Source organism: Aquarana catesbeiana, linkage group LG03, assembly GCF_042186555.1.
Source record: "Aquarana catesbeiana isolate 2022-GZ linkage group LG03, ASM4218655v1, whole genome shotgun sequence".
NCBI classification, from domain to species: domain Eukaryota; kingdom Metazoa; phylum Chordata; class Amphibia; order Anura; family Ranidae; genus Aquarana; species Aquarana catesbeiana.
The window spans coordinates 49,660,647-49,687,903 of record NC_133326.1 but is presented as its reverse complement, the minus strand read 5'-3'; the positions used below and the strand labels follow the sequence as shown (position 1 = coordinate 49,687,903).

The 27,257-nt window shown below is 45.5% G+C and overlaps 1 protein-coding gene across 6 annotated transcripts in view; it reads right to left on the bottom strand.

Moving 5' to 3' along the window:
• Positions 1-14,197, bottom strand: part of PRC1 (protein regulator of cytokinesis 1) — a 50,275-nt gene extending 36,078 nt beyond the window's left edge. For all 6 annotated transcript variants that reach the window (XM_073618500.1, XM_073618501.1, XM_073618504.1 and 3 more), the window contains exon 1: positions 14,040-14,197. In XM_073618500.1, the coding sequence (XP_073474601.1) occupies positions 14,040-14,050 (11 nt within the window). In that variant the 5' untranslated portion in view covers positions 14,051-14,197. The remainder of the gene's footprint in view (positions 1-14,039) is intronic.
• Between the last annotated feature and the right edge of the window lie 13,060 nt (positions 14,198-27,257).

Sequence of the window (27,257 nt, the reverse complement as noted above, 5' to 3'; positions counted from 1 at the left end):
CCCCTCCTGGTTAACCCCTTCACTGCCAGTCACATTTACACAGTAATCAATGCATTTTTAAATCGCACTGATCGCTGTATAAATGTAAATGGTCCCAAAATAGCACCAAAAGTGTTCACTATAATGTCGCAGTCACGATAAAAAAAAATAAAATAAAATTCGCTAATTGCCGCCATTACTAGTAAAAAAAAAAAAATTTATAAAAATGCCATAAAACTTTCCCCTATTTTGTATAAATTTTGCGCAAACCAATCAATAAACGCTTATTGCAATTTATTTTACCAAAAATATGTAGAAGAATACATCGGCCTAAACTGAGGAAAAAAATTTTTTTTTATATATTTTTGGGGATATTTATTATAGCAAAAAGTAAAAAATAATGCGTTGTCACTATTTTTTTTGTTTATAGCTCAAAAAATAAAAAAAACGCAGAGGTGATCAAATACCACCAAAAGAAAGCTCTATTTGTGAGGAACAAAGGACATCAATTTTGTTTGGCAGCCACGTCGCACGACCGCGCAATTGTCAGTTAATGCGACGCAGTGCAGAATCGCAAAAAAGTGCTCTGGTCAGTTTTAGTTGTATTTTTATTACATTTTTTAAAAATCAGGAAAAAAAAGATTTTATTTTGTTAAAGAAATAAATCATATATGCAGACATTAGGTTACAGGCAGGTCATATAGAAAATATACAAGAAGTTTTACACGTTTTAGCACATAATATATGCCCCCAAACCTGTGCATTATACTGTCAAATGTATCTCCAGTAACAAAGGAGAAGCCCAGTAAAAATAAACAGAATAGAACAAACAATTAACCTAAGTGAGCAACACAAATGGTGTGCACCTTCCTCCCGGTCAAACAGAACAGATATTCTAAATATATGCATTTCCCAATGTATCACACTGGGAGTCACTATTGACCCCTGCAGGCCTCTAGACCGTACAGTGATATTACCCCCCACTCTCCGCTACGCCACCAACAACCTGTCAAAGGACAAGTTGGAGGAGAAACCCCAGGGGACGCCAGACACTTTCAAAGATAACATTTTTATTTGAATAGTAAAAACAAAGGTCATACTAACAAACACGCGCTTAAAAATGCTTTCGCTGAGGCTCTGATGAAGAGGGAACTCCCTCGTAACGCACAAGCCATTTTGCGACGCCATCTGGTTCCTCCTAACATCTGGTCCAGGTTGCAGGTGTCCAGAAGACATGGCTCCGAATCCTTGGAGTAATGTTAAGCCTTTTTAAGTGCTTGTTTGTGAGTATGACCTTTGTTTTTACTATTCAAATAAAAATGTTATCTTTGCTAATGCACAAGGTCGGTGCTCTTTTTTTCTATAGGTTTCAGCTTCACCCATTGTTCTGAGGAGGGCAGCAAGACCTTTGACTTTCCACACTTTATCCAAAGGGTTGGCTGCACCACCTACACCTGGACTAAGGGCCTGAGCACAGGAGATTGTTTTGTGTGGTACTCCAGACACTCTTGCCATAATTTGGTGAATGTGCTCAGTACTTTCCTGTGCTGATCTGTGTTCTTTACCTTAATGGGTATCTTATTAACTTCTTGGATCCATTGGTGGGATGTGGGGGCTTGAGGAGAAATCCAATATCTTGCAGTCAGTTTCCGGGCTAAGTACAGCAGCCTCTTTATTGCTATGTACATAGCAGGGGGGTACAAGTCTTCCTCTAAACCCCCAATCACTTCCTAATTAGAGACACACCCCCCATTATTAGGAAGAGGGATGCTGCATAATAAAATATCACAAAATGGTATTAAAAGGTTTTTTTTTTAATCAAAGCTAAAATGTGATTATGGTTAATAAATGTTTGCTGTATTGAAATGTTGTAGGGTGCTCCTTTATGGAATACAGGATTCAGTTATTACAAATGGATTATACTGCCGCCGACAGGAGAAAGATGACAAATGAAGCCGTTGGCTCTCCAGACATAACCCCTCCCCACTCCAAACAGGATTTATATTATAGAGAAGCAGTATTTGGAGTAGAGCACAATGTGTCCATACAACACAAACATGCGTCCATAAACTAGCTCCAAGTAATGATTTGATGGTAATGACGACATAAGATTTAGTTATTCCGAGACATTGAGGATGTCCAAAAGCAGTCCAAGTAAGGGGTGGGCAAGAGTAACAAAAAAAATAAATAAATAAAAATAAAACCCACTACTAGGCCCATATAACTAAACCAAAAAAAAAAAAAATGAGGGAGTCCTGAAGGAACTTACCCCCAAAGTTGGCATCAGATGAGGCCTGAACATGCACCTGGTAAATCTCAGAAAACAACCCGATCCTCTTCTGGGATCCCCCGCCAGCGATCCAGGCCCCTCCTCTTCATCAGGCACCCCCACGGAAAGCGGATTACTATGGGCCACCCATGTGGGCTCACTCCCGAGCCCCGCTGCTGCGTCCATTGACACAGACCGCGAGACTCAGCCCTGACCCCGCTCCCGTGTCACAGCTGTTAATTGACAGCAACGGGAGTCTGCTGCTATCAATCTGTCCAATGAAGCCGCTGTGCTTGTGCACATTGCTGAATCGGATGGGTGAAAGACTTCTCCTACGTGTCACAGGGGTGCAATTCGTTTTGCACGCCTGTGACCCGTTTTCAGCAGACGTCACCAGGATCAGTCCAGGCACCGCCTCATCCCTACTTAGGAAGTCTGGATCCGTCAGCTGCCTGGATTAATGGCAGTCTCACCCCCTCAGCGAGCCGCTGAGACGGCCGCTCCCCCCCCCCCTCCACAGCTCAGCGATACAATGAGCGTGGAGGAGCAGAGCAGGAGAGACGCTGACCGACAGTCAGCAGCTCTCTGCTCAGGGAGGGGAAAGAACCAAACAATCGGCGATGTTCGTGGCTCGGTCCTTAGTGCAGAGACGCCGGGGGACACATGCAGCATCGGTCTGATGCTGCATCCACCTAGGTATGAAATATGAATATGGGAAAAACTGGGATTCCCATACTTCTCTTTTAAGGCTTTACAACTACTTTAAACGTTTAATCAAAATAAAATAACAAACATGCTATACTTACCTACTCTGTGCAATGCTTTTGCACAGAGCAGCCCTGATCCTCTTCTGGGGTCCCCAGCCAGCCCTCCTGGCTCCTCCTCTTCAGCAAGTGCCCCCAAGGAAGTGCTCCCGAGCCCCCCGTCTGCATCTATTGACAACGAGTGGGTGGCTGGGCCCTGCTCTCCCATCACAGAAAATAGATCCCGCTGCTATCAATCTGCCCAATGAGGGGGGGGCATCCTGCAGCACAGAAGGTTTTTTACCTTAATACATAGAATGCTTTAAGATAAAAAAACCTTAAGGCTTTAGAACCACTTTAAGACCATAAGCTTTAGCAATGATGACGTGTCTGAGCCATTGGGAAATGGTGGAGTGAGAACCTGAATGATAGTGTTGCACTGTCAAGTGCCAATGTAAAGAAATCAAAATCAAATCAAAATAAATTGCTGTGTGCTTCTAAAATGCAAATATCATAATAATACACATAAAGGATGAAATTGAAAAATAATAATAGAATAGATACAGCAGCTAGTAACCAATACTATAAAAGGTAAATAAGCATGTGCAAAGTGACCACAATATTGTAAGAACCGGATTCCCCTTTATGGGGACCCTCAAGGATGACAAAGTCAATTTTTTCTAATTGAAGCAGTGGCTGAGAAGTAAGCCTGTGCAGCATTAAATTAAAATAAAAAATAAAAACAACAAACATGTCATACTTACCTTATGGTATTGCACAGATCGGCCCCGAACCTCCTCTATTGGGAGTCCCCCGCTAGCACTGTCTGCCCCCATAGAAAATGCTTGCTTTGGGAGCAGATGTGCAGGCTTGCTCCCAAGCCAGAATGTGTGCATCTATAGACACACACAGCGTGGCTCAGCCGCACCCCTCGCTCCCTCATCACAGGATTTGACTGAAGGCAGCAGGAGCCAATGGTTCCCACTGATCTCATCCAATCCTGTGAGCGCAGGGAGAGGGGAAAAGAGCTGATGCACATGGGACAGCGCTGGGTTGAGAATGGAGTCAGGTAAGTCTTTAACCACTTCAATGGCAGGCACTGAAAGACATCATATGACGGGCGGGATATGGTTAAGGAAGAGGGGAGGGTACTGCTGCAGATGGCCACAGTGCTGTATTGGGAGAGGCAAGTGTTTGGGGAGGGGGGGCGTGATACAATCTGAGCCAGGAGACTAGAGACGACCTGATCTCCGATGTGTTGGCTTGTCTATAGACTAAACTGATTTGTCACACATCAACAGAATGGCTGCAATGTAGAGGAGTGGAAATGTGAAGATGGAACAACCATTTATTTAACCATTCAGAGCCAAGTGACACTGTCTCCCCTCCCCAGAAAAGTATACTTATCCATGCTTTTTTTGCCTCCACCCTGGGTGCCTTGAGTTAACTCCAGGTGTAGGATGTCCCCTCCCCTTGACATGAAAGCATTGGGCCAGGTGACTGGCAGCTCAGGTATAGCACACTGCCTCACGGAGAGCTCACAGGACTCCAAATAGCCTGAAAGCTTTTTTGTTTTAGAAGGGAAACTGTGAGCTCCAACAAAGCGAGGAGTTCACAAAAGGAGTGTGGATTGATAAGTATTGCCCTTCTGGAGAGGCGGCCCCTGAATAGGAAGAGTTACATCTTTAATGACTTAAAATGTAAATACGTCACTTTAAGTGATAAAATTCCTTTGGAACATATCAAAAATACTCTTGGGCCCCATTCACACTAGCGCAACTCCAAAGTTGCACGATTTCCAGTGCAATTTAAAGCCGACTTTACACTCTCTGGATCAAAGTCGCATCAAAAGTTGCATCAAAGTAGTGCAGTCATCTTTTCAAAGTCACTGCAACTTTAAGTTGCACCGATTTTAACAGGTGAAATTGAAAAGAATGGGCTGGACTTGTCATGCGACTTTGATGTTCAAAGCCACACGACAATTTGCACAAGTGTGAATGGAACAATAAGTCCTGGTTCACATTGGTGCGATTTAACATGTCAAATTACATGCCAAATCAGCGGCAATTGCTGGCAATGGCAGTGTCCGAATCTGTGCGATGCTGCGTTTGCGGCGCCGCACCGATTCCCAAAAGTAGTTCCTGTACTACTTTTGGCAATTTTGGGGTGCCATTTCCATTGACATCTGTGCAGAAAACCACACAGATGTCTCTAAAATCGCCCCCGAAGTCGGGACTGACATGCGGGAATGAAATTGTGCGGGTTCAGTTGAACTGGCACGATTTCATTCCCACAGTCAGTGTAAACCTGGGCTGAATTAGATTTGGTTCCTATCTCTAGAATTTGTCCAGCTTAGAGATAAACAATTGGCATCAACCCTGCCTAAAACATTTAAAGCCAGAACCCTGCTAAGCTGCAGGAACCATGCATGTCTTATTATTATTATTATTTCAGGTACTTATATAGCGCCGTCAATTTACGCAGCGCTTTACATATTCATTGTACATTCACATCAGTCCCTACCCTCAAGGAGCTTACAATCTAAGGTCCCTAACTCACATTCATACATACTAGGGACAATTTAGACAGGATCCAATTAACCTACCAGCATGTCTTTGGAGTGTGGGAGGAAACCGGAGTACCCGGAGGAAACCCACGCAGGCACAGGGAGAACATGCAAACTCCAGGCAGGTAGTGTCGTGGTTGGGATTCGAACCAGCGACCCTTCTTACTGCTAGGCGAGAGTGCTACCCACTACACCACTGTGCCGCCCATGTCTTCGTGATCACTGTGCCCTGACAGAACTCCTGGGTACTAGACCCAGCTTGGGCATCATTTCTCACCCTTTGCTCAAGCCAATATTAAAACTTTACCCTTCTAAAATATAGCCCATCCTCATTGTTCTCTCAAACACCAAAATTTCAGTGGGCAGTAGAGTCTCTGGCATGTAATAACTGAATGACAGGGGTGTAATCAATCCTGTCCATATTCCCATCGCACATGTTCCTGGATTACAGGCTCCTCTGTAGCAGGTGCTGTGGCGATTACCAACTGGACACCGGAAATATCATGGATCAATAAACATATTTGCCAATCGCCAGCACACTATGGATCTTCAATTGCAGCCCAAAACTTTTATTGCAGAAAGATCACGTCAGAAAAGGATGAAGTGCAACGTTTCGGAGCCACACATGACTCCTTCGTCAGGCATTAGATGTCATGCCTTCATCACATGCCTGACGAAGGGGTCCTGCGTGGCTCCGAAACGTTGCACTTTATCCTTTGTGATGTGATCTTTCTACAATAAAAGTTTTGGACTGCAATTGAAGAGCCATGGTGTGATGTCGAATAGGTTTATTGATCAGTGGTGTAAAAGTCCTCATGCACAGCCTGAAATTGCTTGCATTTTGAATACTTGGATGCTCATAAGCATTACAAAGTGAACGGTTTTTACCAAAGGACCATTTTTCCTGGGACAATTTGCTGCATGTGGTGCATAGTCAAATCAATATTACTGTGTTATTTCAGATAAATGTGAAAAAAAGAAAGACAAAAAACCCCAGAACATTACAAAAATAGAGTTTAGATGGCACCCTTTGCCCAATCTCTCTTTCATATTGTAAGCTTCAGTTATAGTGTGACTGCACCACGCTGGAATTCAAATGAAGGAACACCCGCTGCCCCACCCTCAGACTACTTACAGGGATAGCTGAGAAGATGAGATCACTGGGCTGTCTGGAAAGAAAGCTCTTTTCTACATCTACACTGGCTTTTTATATTTTGTACTATTCCACAACAACAGAAAACTACACTGAAAACCGCCAAGCACTACAACAACAATAGCATTACTAAACCTCATAGCAACTGAACAAAATGGCTCAATCATGACCGGACTATTCTCCTGGGCCGTATTAGTGTCATAGACAGAACTAGAAACGTTGGATCCATGTCTCCTGATTGTGCCCCGTAGCAAAGCAGAAAAACATGACTAGGTGACTATTATACAAGTTCAAGATTATCCAAGAACTGCTAGCATAGCAAATAAAAATAATATCTATTACATGTAAAAATTAAACCTAGAAAAAAAACAAAACAAAAAAAAAAAAAAAAAAAAAACGGTGGACATAAATCAAGTTTATTTGGTTATAATTTGAGATAAATATCCATTGGTAACATTTTTTAAACCCAGTGCAATGCATATGGTCTGCAAAGTTAGCAAAGCAAACAACTAGCACTAAAACAGGATGAAACATTGCAGAATATGGTGACCCACTATTGTCTCACTTTGTATTGTGTGCTAAAATGATGGACCATGTTTACCTGTCAGTACATGACATGCCGCAACAAAGTGACCCAATCAGAAGCCTTCCCAGTCAGCACACTCGCTCACATTTCACACAAAGATTTGGAGAGAAGTATCAGCCCAACAGAAGATTTTGAATTGGTGACCCCCAAGTATAGATCCTTTACCCTTCATCTACATTCACAGAAGGCACCATCACCAATATAGTGCAGTGGAACCTCAAAAGCAGACCCCGGATTGTACAACTGCTTGATGAAGAAATGTGTGATTATTGAAGTAACAGAAATATAAAGAATTGACTTATTACTCACCTGGTCCAAGTATGCCTATCAGTAAAGTCAGTGTAAAGCTTGTCATACACTGATAGAAATGACACTGGACCAGCATAGACTGGCTGAATTTAAAGTAGTGTGTGGGGCTCCCTCCCTGCCAAAAGTTGATTAAACAATCAACATATTAAAATATTTTCCATCGATCAGCAGCTGTGGCCAAGCAGCTATAGTGGGTGATCAATGTACTTGGAGGTGTCATCGTCAGAATACAGTGTCCCTGTAGAGGGGATTTCCTGCATCAATCTAGCTTGTTTGAATCTGTCTGCTGGCAGAAAAAAAATTCTAACAATGTATGGCCAGCCAAAAGCATGAAGCCATTATCTGTAGACTTGTTCTGGTTGGCAACTCAGATTATCAATCCAAGAGGGAAAGCATGACAGCCAGGAAAATATCCACAGATCAAGTCATTTCCATGTTTAACTCACAAATGGTTCCCTAAGGCTACAGTCACACCAGTGAACAAAGCTACAAAAACTGTAGGTGCTGATTTAACAATAAGACACTTACCTGTTCCAGGATCCAGTGCTATCCTCACCAGGCTTCAGTCCCCGGCATACCAACTATGGGCAGGTGGCTGTGATTGCTTTCGGCTTCATAGCTGGCAGCTCACTGCGCAAACAGCAGCTTTCTGAGCCTTGTGAGGGGTCCTAGAAGGCTGCAGGGGAAGGAGGGGGGACCGAACTTCTGCTCAGATCACCACGATGATCCGACCGAATGTGGGGGAGCGGGTACCTTAGGGTTGCCATCTCATCCCTTTAAACCTGAACACATATAGAATACACAGGTTCTGAGGTCAATTTAATGCACATAAGGCATTAAATTAGTTTAATTACCAGCTAATCAACCACAGAACCTGTGTAATTGATGTGTGATCGGTTTTAAAGGGATGAGAAGGCAACCCTGGATTACCTGTCAAAACCACCTACCTGTCCCCTACCCCCCCCCCCCCCCAAAAAACACCTTTAGGATAAAGTTCTGCTTTAGGCTGGGTTCACACTGCTGCGGTGGCAGACATTGCATGTGATGCGCAGCGCACTGCTGTTCACATCACATGCGATGTCTGTGCTGTGCGATATCAGCTGTACAGATAGTATGGCTGATATCGCACCGCATTCGGTCCAAACTCGCACAGGACCCTTTTTTTTGTTCGGACCAAAATCGGATCGCATGGGTGTTCACACCTATGCGATCCGAAAATGTCCGAATTGTCAGTTCGCATTGCGATATGCGGGCTGAACTGGGGGTGTCATTAACATTGTATGACACTCCCCAGCAGTTCGCATATGGCAGTGTGAACTGCCATGCGAGTTGGTGCGATGCGGGAACCCGCAGTAAATTCGCTGCGTTCCCGCACCGCAGCAGTGTGAACCCAGCCTTAAAGCTGGTGTGAATTGTAGCGTCAGTTCCTACTGCAGCTCTCAGCAGCCTCTGGCCCCGTTCACTTTAATGACAGGTTGCCTATTTGCTGCTCTCTGCACAGCCAGCCATTACCTGCGGGGATCACTGCTGGATGCACACAATGTGAATGGGGCCAGCAACCGCAGCAGGAACTGCACTGCAATCAGCACCGGGCTTAATCACAGCTGTGAATGTAATCTAGCAGATTTGATATTCATATATTCAGATATGACTACTCTGAGGAATACAAGATATGCTCCAACCACAACATCAGAACACAGGGGATGGCAAGAGTATCAAGCTAGATTTAGAACATTCACGTGTCATTTTTACTATAATAAAAAAATGTTCCAAATTAGAGAAGAAACATAAGCTGGCAACGTAAAATTCATTATTATTACTGGTAGCCAGTAAATAAGCACACATTATTTCTGTCTGGAAATCTAACAGTAATACAGTCCTATAAATGCACAATATCTTTGACTTGAGGAGATCATTTACTTATTAACAACAAGCCATTCATTTCTGCAGTGAACAGCAATAAATAGCTGTGAAATAAATGTGTTAATAGTTAACCAAGAACCAGCATTCCTCCCCATGTACAGCCACAGCACAATGCAAACACCTGATCGGGGGGACACTCACACAATGACAATTCCTCATTACAGGTATATACATAGGATACACTATAACACTGACAGCAAAAGCAAACTTTTATTCCTTTGAGTAATAAGACCTCATGAACATCAAACCCTGATGTTTTCAGGCACCAGGCAGGCACAGGTGAAGCATCCAGCAGTTGTCAATCTATGACAGGCTAGAATAGTGCATGGAGTATTTAGTCCCTGGAGGTTGTACTGAGTGGCACTCATATGTGATCGGAGACGTATGCCTGGAATGTAAGAAATGCTTTGCTCTAAGCATGCATCCCTGAACGCATACGGCCCTAAACATGAGTGCCACTCAGTATAGCATTCAGCATCCTTGGCCTACTGCCGCTGGGTCCTTGTACCACTTGCCCACCTCCTCCATTCATATAACACATAGTATTCTTTCTCAGAATGCAAGGTGGTTTATGATAGAAAGAAGATCCTGTCATTCATTGGCCTGTTCTTTTAAAATGTCCATTTTCATCTCCTTGGGCTGTTCTCCAAGTTGCTGAGCTGCACAGCCCCCTCCCCTGTTTTAGAACTACATAACAGTCCACAGAGATAGCAAGTAAAGCTGACTGATAACAGTCCATTAGCAGGGTGTGTGGGAAGTTAGCAACCACAAAAGGTTTGGGTGAATGAACTACTTTTTTTTATTTTTGTTTTTTTTTGGTCAAACATGATATAAAACACTTTATATGGTATATTTACCAGACCAAAAAAATGGAGCAAATAAGAGAAATGCATTATAGGCTTACCTATAGGTACTGGTAATATCTCCTAAACGTGTGCAGTTTAGGACATATTTACTATAAATGCAGCCGTCTACGTCACTGGCATATGCGCGCTGAAGGAATGCCACCCGGTCGTTCCTTCAGAGTACTGTGCCGTTTACAGCGGATCCCACGCACATTAGCAATGTCATTGCTCCTCCGGCCACTCGCACAGCCTGAGTCCGCGAACCTGGAGGGAAGACTCATCAGCGGTGACAGCTCGCCACTGGAAGGGCTTCGTTCTAAGGTAAGTTTCACATAATGTGCTAGCAAACTTACTAGCACATTATGGATTTACCATGCAGGTTTCATAAAAAAACAAAAAAAAACAAACACACACACAGCGGTTTACTATTGCTTTAAATAGACTTTAGGGTAAAAAAAACGCCCAGCATTTAGTATGACTTAACCCTTACAGTGTCAGATCAGCAATGTGGAGAAAATTTCTACACTATGCAGCAGCCAGCCATGGATCACACTTCATTACAGGCGAGTTATGTCTCTGGTGCTGCATAACAAACAAACAATATTTAACTAAACTTCAGCTTATTGCCCCGTTCATACCGGGAGTTTAACCCCCCCATATGCATGAAGCTCTGGTGTTTGGGTACAGGTGGAGAGCACAAGTGCACCATCCAGCCCCACTGCTAGCAGCCTGTTAAACCCTATGAGAGGCTGAGAGCTGCTGGAGGGGGCTGGACGGAGCACCTAGTGGTACTTACATTTAGGGCCTTATGCACCCAGGGATAAATGCCCACAATGCAGACTTCTTGTGTGCCAGGAATTCATCCCTGGGCGCATACTGCCCCAAACACAAATACTTCTAGGATGCACTGCCCAGCCCTGGCAGCCTCTCACAGTTTGACAGGCTGCTGACAGCAGGGCTGAACAATAGAACTTGTGCCCAATCCCCACACCGAAACACCCAGTGTGCACAAGGCCTTAGCTCCCCTCCACACCGGTGCAATTTGTTGTGTCTGGTATTGCACTGCGATGGACGATGAGGGAAATGACGTTATTCTCGACAGCGCCCATTCATCAACACAACACAGTGCGCTTTTTTTTTTTTTAAAAGGTGTATGTGCTTCTTGTTAGAGTAGATTTTTTTTTTAGCTCCATATACTTCATTGAGAGTGCATGAAAAACACCACTTGTATGTTTTTGCCGGTGCCTTTTTTTTTGCCCAACCCCAGCATCCATTTAACAGGGATATTACTGAGGGGGCAGGAAGGGTCTGCCTGATCAAGTGATCACCATGTTTGCAAATAGATGGAGAACCTCTTCTTAAGTACTTTTATTTACACATCAACACTGAAGCTGCAGTCATGATGTCTCCAACGACAGTGGTCAAGCCATTCATGGCGAAATGCGTTAGCGATGTGATTTCTTTTGGGTGGAGATATCATTATTGTAGCTATATTGCTGTTTGAAAAAAAAAAATAAGTACTTGAGTAGAGTGGAGATTGGAGTGTGGCTCTTCAACTACTTTTTTTACAAATGAGCCAGGACGGGCTTCGCTGAGCCAGCACCCCGCTTATCCATAGAGAGATGAGAGAAGCAGGTGTGGAGTGGTGCTGGGGTTTTGCTTTGAATGACAGCTTACTCTCTGTGCTGGGGGTGCGCAATGAGTGCGTTTTCAGTACAGAACCCTCTGCCGCCCATGGGCAGTGGGTGGGAGTTCAAGCTCACCCTCTTTGCTGCTTCACATATGCGTTACCTGGGTAGCCAGAGGTTCAGTCTTTTCCTCATAGCTATTGGAGATCAAAGAAATCCTGGACAGCCGCACTCCAAAAATATTTGCCTTTATTCAATAAAGTGTCATCCAGAATACAGGTCACAGCAGAGTGCAACAAACTTACGCGTTTCGCACTACACAGAGTGCTTAGTCATAGCTGACTTCGCTATAAGCACTCTGTGTAGTGCAAAATGCGTAAGCTTTGTTCCACTTTGCTGTGACCTGTATTTTGGATGACACTTTATTGAATAAAGGCAAATATTTTTGGAGTGCGGCTGTCCAGGATTTTCTTTGATGTCTGACGGCTACAGCATTGCCAGCACCTGGACTTCTAGACTGAAGGAGATGACTTTTACTTTGATCTGACCCACCTGGAGCGGTGATCCTCTCTTTTCCTCATAGCTGTAATAATGTCACAGCAGTTATTGCCCAAACGCATGAAAGGCCTTGATCACACGGGACGTTTGACTGTGTGCACCACAGGAGAGCCGTGTTCACCTGCATGGGGATGCACAGGAAGCCCCATTCATGTCAGTTGGGATGCAGCAGCTGCTCCCAAAATTGACATCAGTGCCGGTGCACAGCCCTGAATACAAGCTGTGTACATTCAGGGCCCCACAACCACATGGGGGGGCAGCGGCTGTGTCCATGCAGCTGCTGCATCCCAACTGGCATGAATGGGGCTTCCTGCACAGAACACCTGTCCATCCCCCATGCAGGTAAACACTGATCTTCCACAGAGCATGCACTCATAAGGCCAAAAATGCATGGAAAGACACATGATAATATAACAACATTGTGTGCATCTGGTCCTTTAATTCTGGGACTCCAGGACACAACAGACACAGCGCAGACACTTCAGTCAGATGGAAATGCAGAAACCCACAACCAGTTTACATACAATACACACATCTCATCTCTCAGTGCAGTGAATGGAAACAATCGCCCCTTTATCTTTGGATGAAACTCAGACAGGTTTCAGGGGTGGGGCCACGGTGCCAAGACCAGCAGGTAGATGGAGAGCAGTGCATGCTGGGAGTTGTAGTCCTCAGGCTCCTGTGTTTAGGATCCCCTGTATACAGACAGTACAGAGCCCTGCACACAATATAAACAGTACAGGAGACATGATAGACATCCAGAGTCAGCCTTCCTCCATAGAGGGGGTGTCATGTCCTGACTGTGTATGCTGAGACTTGTAGTTCCTCCTCAGGCTCCTGTGTTTAGGAGTCCCTGTACACAGACAGTACAGATCTCTGTACACAGCCCATCAGGACATTGTACAGAGGACATGACAAGCACCCAGGGTCAGTCCTCCTCCACAGAGGGCACTATAACCAGACTGTGCATGCTGGGAGTTGTAGTCCTCAGGCTCCCCGTATACAGACAGTACAAAGCCCTGCACACAATATAAACAGTACAGAAGACATGATAGACATTCAGGGCCAGTCCTCCTCCATAGAGGGCGCTGTGACCAGACTATGTGAGCTGGGAATGGTGGTGCAGTGCATGCTGGGAGTTGTAGTCCCTCCTCAGACCCCTGTGTTTAGGATTCTCTGCACACAGAACATTGTACATGGGGGACATGACAAGCACACAGGGTCAGTCCTCCTCCACAGGGGGCGCTGTGACCAGACTGGGAATGCTGGGACTTGTAGTTCACTAACAGTCCGTGGCTCTGCAGGGATGACAATAGCCGGAGGCGGTCAGCTGACATTTCGAGGCCTAATATCCCCCCCGTACATACCCAGGACACTGCGCCATCACCTCCTATATATAACATTCACCGTCCAGTCACCTCCGCCGGTCCACCCCTCCCCTCCTAATATAATTAGCACTAATTGATGAATGGTCACCCACCTTCTCCTCATGGCGGCGCTCCTCTCCCCTCTCTCTCTCTCCTCTATGTGGGATCCTGTCACCGCTCTAACCGTTCTCTCTCCTCTCCACACACACTTTTCAAATTTGCCACAAGATTCCAGCGCTCTGACACCTGATTGGCTATTCTCGGTGACGCACCCGGGGGGCTGGGAAAGAAACCACGCCCTGTTCAGATAGGAGGGTGTGCGCCTGCGCAGAGCTCTGCCACCCGATGGGTCATCGGCAAAGACACCACGCCCCAGGCCAGGAAGGAGGGTGTGCGCATGCGCCGGGGGCTGTGGCTGTACGTTCAAATGTCATCATGAGCGGAGTCCGTCCTATACGGGTGTGGAGCGGAGTGCTCATCCCCGGGACGGGTCATGTGACCGGGCTTATAGCCTCCCCTATAGACATGAACAAGTCCTCCTGTGTAATGTACAGCCAGCCTCCTGTACTGTGCAGTCATGGTGATAAAATGCCACCAAATATTCTGTGTCTTTATTATATATTAAAGTAGAACTATAGGATTTTTTTTTCCATCTGTGTGACTGTGTCCCATTGTGGAGATTTCCCTTCACTTCCTGTCACATAACCAAAACAGGAAGTGAGAGGAAATCCCTCCAAAGTGATGGAATCCCAGCAAAACTAGTGTCCCCCCCATTAGAACATTTCAGCTCAGTGAAGCTGGCCCCCCTACAATCAGCACAAATAACTGTTTAGTGCCACGTTTGTGCTGGTTTGTGCCATTTAACCAGTTGCCGGCCGCCCACCATCAAATGACAGAGGGGCGGGCGGCTCTCGTTTTGGGCGGACGTCATAAGACGTCAACCCATTCAAACAGGGCGTGTGTGCAGCCCTGCATCGGGCATATCCCAGAGACACAGCTTGTCACCGATGGGGGGTGAACAGCCAATCACGGCCGATCACAAATGGTACTTCCCCCTGTGAACACAGCGTATGCGCGCGATCGGGAGCGCGCTGCCCAGGGATGTCGGTTGTGGCATATTCCCAGGAAAACTGCTAGTCCCCGAGAATGGTAAACAGCCAATGACGAGCGCCTGCTTACCACGTGATCGGCTGTGACCCATTCACAGCCGATCACAAATGTAAACAAAGACCGGCTGTTACCATTTCCAGTGTGAGGAGAGAAGAGCCAGGAGCAGCGAGTCACCAATCTGTGTGTTGTTTAGTGTACTGCACCACACAAAGAGAACCTGTCACATCACCCCTACCCTAATCCATGTCCAAATCATGCCGCCTTAGCTTCCGCAACATCTCTAGAATATGCCCCTTTTTAACCAATGACACCACCAAGCTTCTAATTCACTCCCTGGTTATCTCTCGCCTCGATTACAGCAACTCACTCCCCTTTGGATTACCTTTACATAGACTATCCTCCCTTCAGTCCATAATAAATGTCGCGGCAAGACTTATCCACCTTACCAACCATTCAGTGTCCTCCACCCCTCTCTGCCAATCCCTGCACTGGCTTCCACTCACCCAACGAATAAAATTCAAAGTACTAACAATAATTTACAAAGCCATCTATAACTCTGCCTCCAGCTACATCACTAACCTAGTCTCAAAATACTTCCGTCCTCCTAAGACCTCTTGCTCTCCAGCTCCCTTGTCACCTCCTCCCATATCCGCCTCCATGATTTCTCCAGAGCTTCTCCCATCCTTTGGAACTCCCTACCCCAAACTGTCTGACTTTCCCCTAATCTATCCATCTTTAGACGATCCCTGAAAACCCTTCTCTTTAAAGAAGCTTATTGTGCTTCTAACTCAGTGATTCTCACACTAGGGTTCCCCCAGAGGTTGCTAGGGGTTCCTTCAACATTGGGCAATTTCTGCCTCTCAGATAAGTTCCCACTGACACCATTGATCTTTTTAGCTATCTGTAAGGAGGTAATTCTTCCCAATGACCAGAAGTGTAAGGACCATTATTCCCACTGACCATCACACTAATGTATCATGAATTGTAGATTTCAAATTTTTAGCAGGGGTTCCCTAAGACCGGAGAACTATTTCAAGGGTTCCTCTGTGTTGAAAAGGTTGAGAAAGGCTGTTCTAACTAATACACTGTTTTACTTTCTCCATCAGGTCATCCCCCACAGCTATTCCCTTTTGTATCAATTGTCCCTCCCTTTTTAGATTGTAAGCTCTAATGAGCAGGGCCCACTGATTCCTCTTGTACCAAATTGTAATGTAACTGTAATGTCTGCCTTTATTTTGTTAAGCGCTGCGCAAACTATTGGCGCTATATAAATCCTGTATAATAATAATACCCCCCCCCCCCCCCCATTGCACCTGTCACCCAACAGTCACCACATCAGTAAATAAACTTAAAATGCAGCGCTAAATATACCAACCATATATACTTATAAAATGAATATAAATGACATATATTGCTATATGCATGTGCTAAATACAATAGTAAGGTCTGTGTATTACACAAACTATAAATAAAGTGCTCCAGTGCATGTGCTATATCAAAAAAATCCGTGCACAGTGACATAATGTGATGCACATAATAAATTGCATATAAAAGTTCAGAAGCTGCAAGAAAGTCTTCCTAAGCTGCAAAAAAAAATCTTGTGTTGGTGCTCCAAGCGTGCCAATCAAACTTTTGCACCCCCCCATGGGAATATGCTCACCTAAGATCGCGTGACCGCACATTTAAGTTTAAACAAAACATGCTTGTGAACCACCCCTGTGTTCTGTCAATATGGACTCGATGGGATCCTGAGATATCCAGTAGCATGCTCCTCCGTACATATATAAAAGATAAGGTCTGGATACCACTTCAATGCCGGGCACTTCCCCTCTTCCTGCCCAGGACAATTTTTAGCTTTCAGCGCTGTCGCACTTTGAATGACAATTGCGCGGTCATGGAACACTGTACCGAAACTAAATTTGTATCACTTTCTTCCTACAAATAGATTTTTCTTTTGGTGGTATTTGATCACCTCTGCGTTTTGTTAATTTTTATTATTATAAGTAAAAAAAGACCGACAATTTTGAAAAAAAAAAAAAACTGACGGCACTGTTAGGTGGCACTGGATAGGCAGCACTGATGAGGAGCTACTGACAGGCATTATTGAGTGGCACTTTGATGGGGCACTGACAGGCATTACTGATGGGGTACAGATTGGCACTTTTTGGGACCTCTGCCGGGTTAGCCCCCCCATATCAAAATTTTTGAAAAAATCTTATGCAGTTTGTTAGATCTTTGTTGGATCAACCGTTTTTTGCGTTAGATCTCACACAGAAGAAGCAATATTAACAGTTATTTGCTGGGGGGGCTAACCCGTCATCAGCCCCCCTTATCAAAAAATTGACCAAACAATTAGGTATTTTGGAAGCTATTTGTTAGATCCGGCAAGATCAAGTGGTTTTAACGTTAGATATCACATCATTTCAGAGATATTCCACATCAAAATAGAGATATTAGGTGGTACATATGGACGGGTTAGCCCCCCCTTATCAAATTTTCTGGCCAAAAATCATTCAGGCTAATAGATATTCGTTAGATCCGGTAAGATCAAATGGTTTTAACGTTAGATCTCACATCATTTCAGAGATATTGCACATTAAAATAGAGATATTAGGTGGTACATAAGGACGGGATGGCCCCCCTACATGCAATTTTCTAGCCAAAAATCATCTAGGCTAATAGATATTCGTTAGATCCGGCAAGATCAAGTGGTTTTAACGTTAGAGATATTAGGTGGTAGTACATAAGGATGAGATTAGCTCTCACATAATTAGAGACTTATTAAGTGATTAATGAGGGGGGCTGGCCCCCTCTTATCAAATAATCTGGCCAAAAAAATCACCCCGGCTAATTAATATTCATTAGATCCGGTAAGATCAAGTGATTTTAATGTTTGATTATCCATAATTACAGGGATATTATGGATATTTGGTAGCGATGCATGCATATCCATACTAGTGTCTATATCCAGTGAGGAGTGCCATTGAGCATAGCGAGGTATGCTGAAATTATGTGGGTCATTAATCGACAGGTGTGTCCAAGCCCAGTGAAGCCTGAAGCACAGTGCCAGAAGCCAGAGGGAAACTTCGGAGGGCTCTGGTGAAGGAGCCAACCGGGTGCCCATTTACGGTACCTGGCTCAAAACCAATGACACGAAGAGACAGCAGCGAAAATTCAAACCCTTGCAGAGGGCCCCCCGTTGTTGCTTCAAAGCAACCCAGTGTCCTGTTTCTTTTGACAAATGCTGCCTGGTGTCAGAGAGTCAAGGGAGTCTACACCAAGGCCCTTCTGGATACTGGAGCTTAAGTGACCCTTCTCTACAGAGACTTCTATGACAAGCACCTCAAGCACCTGCCTTTGCAGAAGTTGGAAGAGCTGCAGATATGGAGCATTGTGACTCAGAACTTCCCCTATGATGGCTATCTACCAGTCAAGCTGACCTTCGATCCCTCCATGGCTGAGAAAGCTGAGACTTTTGAAACTTAGGCAGTGGTCTGTCCTCGCCCACCAGGGGCCAGTAAGAGTTCTCTCATCACAAGGACCAATACTGATCTTGTCAGAAGGCTGTTGACACCTCTTGTTCTGGAGCCGGTCACTTCAACTACAAATGTGCACCCCATGCTGAGACAAGCCTACCAGCACCTGGTACAAAAACAGAAGGGAAATATCTGGCGCTTGGACCAGTGTGAGAAGGAGTTACAGCCTGGTAAAGTGGCCTATTTACGAGCATCTGTCAAGCTAAATTGGAAGCAAGCAGGCCCTTTCATTGTCCTTGAATCAGACGGACAGAGAGAAGACATGGGAGTGGAGATAATTCCCGAGGTGGTTTCAACCAAAGGGTTGCAAAGAAGTCACGGGAAGATCTTGGTTAGTGTCCGCAACATAACAGCCTCATCAGTGAAGAAGCCAGCCCAGAGGTTGCTGGGACAAGTGAATCTGGCCACCCCAGTCCCGCCGTCTGATTTGGTGGGGGGAGCAAAGGATGGGATCTCTGTAGAGGAGCTCTATCCGAAGAATACTCCTCTTTTGCCTGAATGGAAAGAAAGGGCCAAGACTCAGCTCCTGAGATGGCAGGCTGCATTCTCCAAGAGTGAATTTGATGTGGGGTGTACAAAAAGTGCCCAATACAGGATCCATCTCTTCGAGTGCATATGCCGTTCAGGGAAAGAGTTTGATGGATTCCTTTAGGGGACTTGGAGGATCTGCATGAACAACTGGCAGAGTTGAAGAGGGCAGGTATCATCTGAGAGTCCCAGAGTCTATACGCTTCCCCAATAGTGGTGGTATGGAAGAAGAATGGGTCACTGAGGCTGGGTATTGACTACCAGACGCTGAACCGGAGGACCATTCCCGGCCAATATACCACCCCAAGGATAGAAGATGCCTTGCAGAGCCTGTCAGGAGCGAAGTAGTTCAGCATGCTGGATTTGAAGAGTGGGTATTACCAAATCGCTATGCACCCTGAGGATCGGGAGAAGACCATTTTCATTATACTCGGAGGGGATCTTTGGATTTGACCATATGCATCAAGGCCTGTCTTGTGCCCCAGCCACCTTCCAAAGGCTAATGGAGAAGACCGTGGGTGACATGAATCTGATCGAGGTGTTGGTGTACTTAGATGACATCATCGTTTTCAGCAAGACCCTGGAAGAGCACGAAGAGTTTCTGCAGAAGGTCCTGAGGAGACTCCATGATGAGGGGGTTGAAGCTGTCTCTGGAAAAGTGCCCATTTTATCAACCCTCGTCAGCTACCTTGGTCACATTGTGTCTGCTGATGAAGTGGCCACTGACCTCCAGAACCTGGAAGCTGTCACCTCCTGGCCGAGGCCTACCAACGTGACTGAGCTTAGGTCATTTCTGGGATTCTGCTCTTATTACAGAAGATTTGTCAAGGGATTCGCTAAGACGCTGACCCTGATCTGGCGAAGCCTGTCAGACCAGCTGGAGGGCCCAGAAAACCCAGAGAGTCCATTCAGGAACAATGGACTCCGAAGTGCGAAGAGATTTTAGGAAGCTAAAGTGAAGCCTAACAACCGCTCCAGTCGTGGCCTATGCACATCCAACCAAGCTATACGAGCTACACTTTGGGTTAGGTGGGGTGCTATATCAAGAGCATGACTGCCATCTACGGCCTGTTGCCTACGTGAGTCGGAACTTGGCCCCCGCCGAGAAGAACTATCTCATGCACAAACTTGAGTTCCTGGCCTTAATGTGGGCAGTGGTGGATAAGCTGAGGGATTACCTGTATGGAGCGGAGTTCGTGATCAAGACCAACAACAATGCTCTCACCTACATCCTCACTACCACCAAGTTGGACGCCACGGGTCACAGATGGTTGGCTGCTCTATCACGGTTTATTTTCAGCCTGAAGTATCGACCGGGGTCAGGAAACAAGACGCGGATGCTTTGTCATGAAGGCCCCATTGTACCAGAGACCCTCCAGAAGAATAGGCCCAGCTGACACCTGAAGGGTACGAGCCTTATGTCAAGGAGCAGAACATCAACCTGGTGTAGGATCCAGGACCGAAGAGGTTGGAGTGTCAGCCGCTGGTGTCCCCAGATGTTATTGCAATGTCGCCCAAGTCGGGGATGAAGGTCTGCCCAAGCTGTCGAAGACCTGCGGAAGGACCAGTTGGAGGACCCTCCCTGTAGCTTGGCATTGAAGGCCTTGGAGAGCCAACGCCCTGACTTGCTCCTCACTGACTCCCTGAAGGAAACCCATCTGCTGCACCGAGAGTGGGATCGGTTTCAGGTGCACAGAAGGGGCCCCTCTGATGATTCTGAAGAAAAATGGCAGATATTCCTACCTGAAAAACATACGGAGACAGTATTAACTGCCCTACTATCAGGAACTATGAATCAGACCGAGACAGAAGTATAGTTAAATCACACTTGTTTATTAATAATAATAATAATAAGGTAAACAGAGTAAGCGTAGTCAAAACAAGCCAGAGTTCAGTAACCGGATCAGGTAGTCAGCCAAGCAAATGTCAGAGAGCCAGAGATAAACGTAGTAGTACAGAAAGCAGGATTAGGAGCCAGAGGGAACGTCAACCTAGCATGTCTTCAACAGGAACACAGGAGAAAGACTCTGTGATGTTGACAAAGGCGAAGGCAGACATCAAGTGAGCTGGACGACTTTAAGTAGGCAGGATTGACGAGCAGAATCAACAACAGCTGGGTAACTGTGGAGAGAAATGGGAGCTGGCAATTAGCCGACAGCTGAGCGGCCAGCTCAGAAAGGGAAGGGCTGAGCCCAGCCCTGACACCTACATGACAACCATGGCCACCTAGGGCCCAAGAGGACTTTTCTGCTGGTGAGGGACTGGTTCTACTGGCCCTGCATGCAGGCTGAAGTTGAGGACTATTGCCACTCCTGCATCAGATGTATCCAAAGGAAGACTTTGCTTCACCGAGCTGCCCCAATGGACCATCTTCAGAGTCAAGGACCCATGGAGCTGGTGTGCATTGACATTCTGTGCTTGGAGCCTGATCTGAGCGGGCAGGGAAATATGCTGGTAGTGACTGACCATTTCACTTGGTATCCCCAGGCGTTTTCCACGAGGGACCAACAAGCATCCATGGTGGCCAAGATCTTTGCGGAGAAATTCTTTGTGCACTATGGTCTGTCCCAACGCATCCACTCTGATCAAGGGAGAGATTTCAAGAGTAGTCTCATCAAGAGACTTTTAGACCTGTTGGGCATCAGGAAGTCTAAAACCACCCCGTATCATCCTCAAGGAGATCCTCAACCAGAGAGATTCAACCGAACCCTCCTGGATATGCTTGGAACTCTAAATTTAGAACAAAAGCAGCACTGGAGCAAGCATATAGTGGCTATTATGCATGCTTATAACAGCACCGCCAATGATGCCACAGGTTACTCTCCCTATAGTTTGATTTTCGGACCGTAGGCCAGTAGACTTGGCCTTCGGCACATCCCTCAACCATACCTCAGCAACTTTCCACAGAGGAAATGTGGATTGCCTGCAGAGATGTCTGAAAACTGCCTATGATAAGGCTCAAGCTGCCTCATATGCCCAAGGACAGAGAAACAAAATAAACTTTGACCTCAGGGTACGAGTGCAGGACCTACAGCCAGATAACAAGGTACTGCTGAGAAACCTGGGTGTTCCTGGAAAGCACAAGTTGGCTAACCGCTGAAAGTCGCAGCCCTATGTCTTTTGCAAGCATTTGCCAGGACACCCAGTATATCAAATCCGGCCAGAGGGAAGCACAGCCTGCTGAAGACTTGGCATCACAATCATCTCATCTGTTGCCTCTGTCAGAAGCAGTTCATGTGCCACTACAGCCAGATTTACAGTCCACACCCACGGCCTCTCAAAGATCCCGGCCAGTGATTAGATCTCACTCTGTCCCCCTTGCCGAAGATGAAAACAGCAAGGATGAAAAGAAAGATTGTCTGTGGCCATCTCAAATGCCAGGGCCTGCCACCCCCCCTTTCTTCTCCTCCTAAGGTGGCTGAGGTGACTCTCAGGCCAGAGGCTCTTGAGTTTGTACCTCAAAGTCCACCTTTTGAAGAGTTGGAAGACCCTCAATCTTCCCTGCTGACAACAGACCCCTAAGACTTTCCATCCTTTATTGAGGAAGCTGAAGCCGATATGCGGGAAGAAGAAGAGACCAGAGTGCCTGTAACCCCAGAACCTAAAGAACAGCGAGAGCGAAGGGTTATTCACCCACCCAAAAGACTAACATATGATACTTTAGGTTACTTTGGGATACTTTGGATACTTTTGCATTGTCTATCTTGCCACATGTCGTTGCGGCGCCTTTTGTATTGGAAAAACTAAACGCCCATTTGCCAAACGAATTCAGGATCATCTATACTACCTGGATGCAGGGTTACTTTACACCCCTATATGTAAACATGTTGTTCTTCATCATAGTCTTGACCCTACTTACATATCATTTGTCGCATTGGATGTCATCCCCAATTTTGAAAGGGGTAGCAATGTTGACAAAAGGATCCTTCAAAAAGAAGCCAGATGGATCTTTAGCCAACAGGCTACTTACCCACCTGGCCTCAACACAGTACTATCCTACAAACCTTTTCTATAATGATACACAATTCTAATTTTCTTTCCCCCTTATGGGTTATATATGCTCTTTTCTTGAATAGATTGGTTTTTGTACATATTCTTTTGTTTAACATATGTTTACCATTTGGTATTATTGTCCTTAGGGGACCATCGATTGGCCCCTCCAGATTGATGCCGCTGTGTATTTTGCCTGGTCTGCATACAGCCATAGGTAGGGGGATTCGGATGTCCCTGCCTAAGAGGGTGGAGCTTCCTTTCCGCCCTCGTATGCTTTTCACGCTTTCAGCGTGATATGGGCAGTGCTCGCAACCTTTTCACTTTCGGTAGGACTGTGCAGATTTAAGATGGGGATGCCGGCGTGCTGTCTAACAGACGCACCCCGCGTTCCTCCACCGGGACTAGTGAGTGCTGGCTACCACTGCATGCACGAGGAATCTGCAGCCCGTCTATACCCTACTACGAGGTGAGCTTTTTACCTTCAATATAAGAATCTGCTGACGGCCTGTATTATATATCTTAGAAGTTATCTATTTGCCTGTAGGAGATATGCATGCTACACCATGGTATGGTGGCATATCACCACCCCACCGGCTAGCCATACATACTATAAAGTATTTCACTAGATAGATCAAATAACAGTCTCTCTGACATCTATTACTATTACCCTAACCAGTGAGATGTTACTCCCCTCCTTACAACTAGGTTTATACTCCTGCACATATTATATTATTATTATATTTTTAATTTTTGGCTATGATCCATTAACATTTTACCTTTATTACCAGAACTAGTGTGGTGACTTTAGATACTTGATGTCGACTTCTATTTAGTTTGACCTTATCTACATTATTTTGCCCCACGGGGGGAAAAACTTTTTAGTTTACCCCGCACTCCACTGCCCAGTAGCATTATTCTATGGGGCAGCTGGTACAGTACCATTACATATATTGATATTTCTCCCCATTTAATTTAATTAATAATCAATTCCATTTTTATTATATTTTTAATCTCTTTGCCAGACCCCTGCCTGTCCGTTCTGCACGGTCCAGTTTCCCTATCGGCATTGCCCATCGGGATCTGGCACCCATGGGTTTTCTTTACTCCGGGTGATTTATTAGGGGACATTTGGTTGTGGAGGTGGCTGTTCGGTTGTCCTCTCGTTTTGCAATAGACTAGGTGAGCACAATTATATTATCTGGTATTCATTTTTCATTTCTTACCATCATTTTATTTATTATTTTCTTTATCTGTTTCTTGTCAAATGTACCTATAATCACAATAATAATTCATATCTTGTATGTAATTTAGATGAAAACTGTGATGTCCTTAATGCCCTGATGAAGCAAAATATATGCGAAACATGTTGGCTGGATGATCACAATTGATTTCTGAACACAAGTTATTGCATGGTCATATTTTGACGTGTGATTACAATTTTTGTAATATATTTTTTAATATGTTTTCAATAAAATGTATATTTTTATATTAACTATTGTTGTATTGGCTCACCTTAAACAGACACACCATCTCACCCCAAAAATCCAGTTTTTTACTAAAGAGAGCTCTGTCTCCCTCTTCATATTTACTTTGGGTGATAGCTCTGAGGAAGTCGTTCTCATTGCAAAAAGGACTCTTGAAGTAACTGACCCTTCCACCGCAGATTTGGTGGTGGATAATCCCAACTCACTGTCAGGGCTGGGCTCAGCCCTTCCTTCTCTGAGCTGACCGCTCAACTGTCGGATAATTGCCAGCTCCTATATCTCCACAGTTACGCAGCTGTTGATGATATCCTGCTCGTCAGTCCTGCCTACTTAAGTCGTCCAGTCCAGAGGATCTCTGCCTTCGCCTTGGTCAACATCACAGAAACAATCTCCTGCGATCCTGTTCAAGACTTGCTTTGCTGACATCCCTTCTGGCTCCAGATCCTGCTTGCTGTTCCACTACATTGATCCTTGACTTCTGGCTTGGCTGACTATCCGTTCCGGTTACTGAACTTTGGCTATGTTTTGAGTACATTTTTTTATTTTTACTTTTATTATTAAACAAGTGTGATTTAACTGTACTTCTGTCTCGGCATGATTTCTTGGTTTCTGACACTCACCCCCTGGCACATCTAGCTGGGCCATTCCAGTTAGGGTGGCCTGTAGGCAGGACAACCTCCCCTCCTATGTTAATTGGTGGGTGTTCCTCTGCCAGGGTTTTATGCAGATGTAAATTGTATGGTTTCCTGTGCACACTAACCTGTTTTTTTTTCCGTAAGTATATCAAAAACATGTAACAGGTCATAGACTCTTTACCTCCTTTGGCGGACCAAAGGTTCTTTGGTGGGGGGAGTGTGTAGCGGGGGCTACTCTATCACCCGTGGTCCCGCACATCCCGCCATTCCTGCCAGTGACCGCCGGACTGAACAGACACTGACACAGGCACTTACTGAGGGAGAGCACGCCTTTCAGTCCCTGTGGGGGATTTCTCCTTCTCCTCTTCCTGTGTCCCTATTGGCAGGGAGAGAGCCAATCAAGCAGCAGCAGAGGACCATGGCCCACAATACAGCCCCATTGCTTTCTACAGGGGGTGGAACTACCAAGCCCAGCCTGCTTTGCAAGAAGGGGGGGCTAGCTAAAGACTTAAGCTTGTTGGTCTGAGGAGAGATCACCATGAGGCAGAGAGGTGAACGGAGGCGTGAGGAGAGACTACAGGCACCCGCTGAAGAACCATGCAAAGAAGGTTCCGGAGACCATCCAGAGACGGTTGAAGATGGATGTACCTTCAGTACCACCTAATATCTCTATTTCTTATGGAATATCTGTGAAATGATGTGAGATCTAAAGTTAAAACCACTTGATCATACCAGATCTAACGAATATCTATAAGCCTAAATGATTTTTGGTCAGAAAATAGCATGTGGGGGGGCCAACCCGTCCTTATGTACCACCTAATATCTTTATTCTTATGTGGAATATCTCTGAAATTATGTGAGATCTAACGTTAAAACCACTTGATCTTACCGGATCTAACGAATATCTATTAGCCTGAATAATTTTTGGCCAGAAAGTTTGATAAGGGGGGGCTAACCCGTCCATATGTACCACCTAATATCTCTATTTTGATGTGGAATATCTCTGAAATGATGTGAGATCTAACGTTAAAACCACTTGATCTTACCGGATCTAACAAATATCTATTAGCCTGAATGATTTTTGGCCAGAAAATTTGATAAGGGGGGCTGGCCAGTAAACAAAACACTGCAAAGGGGGGAAAAAGCAACTTTGAGAAGCAACAAAGTGCTGGCCTTGAAGTGGAAGGATAAATATCAGAAATGTGTACATGATGTCCTCAATCCATGATGACACTACAGTTAAGGTTCAAAGAAGACGAGTTCCCATTGAAAAGCCAACTTGTGTCCAAGATTGCAATCTCTACATGGGGAGGGAGATTTCAATGACCAAATGCTTCAGCGCTATTTGGCAATAAGGAGGTCCCGTTTCTGGTACAAGAAAGTAGCGATTTATCTCATCCATTTGGCCATTTATAATGCATACATGATCTACACCAAATCCACGGAAAGCCCCACCCCCTTCCTAAAATTAATCGAAGTTGTCACGTCCCTCATCTATCAACAAAGGCACCCCCCACCCCGAAAACCTCCGCTCTGATGCTGTTAGCCGACTTCATGAGCGCCAGCTCCCGGACATTTTTTCACTATCTGAAGCAGGCCGAAGATGCCAAAAAAGATGCCACCAGTGGTGGCTGGTGTATTTGGGGGGGGGGGGGGAGTGGTGACAAACACCCCCCCCTCGCTGTTTGTCGGCCAGTCCGGCATTTACCCCATTGGTGGCAGCAGGTGGCAGGCAGCGTGGTGCAGTGGCTCTGTGTCCTTTTACCAAATAATGGGCCCCTGAGCCTCCCCCTACCTGCTTTCTTTTGCTCTCCCCAGTTTCTTACTTTGCCCCCCCCCCTTGCTCTGAGTATCCATTCCTCCCGCCAGCTTACCCCCATGCCCAATTTGTCCCACACAGATCCTCAACTACCCTCTAATCAACATCTGAATTGGATCAGATGTTGAGTAGCACAACTTGTAAATCCAGTAGGACAATGACAGACACAGTACAAGACAACCTAACTTTCTCTCCAGCCCCTCCAGATTTATTCATATACTGTATG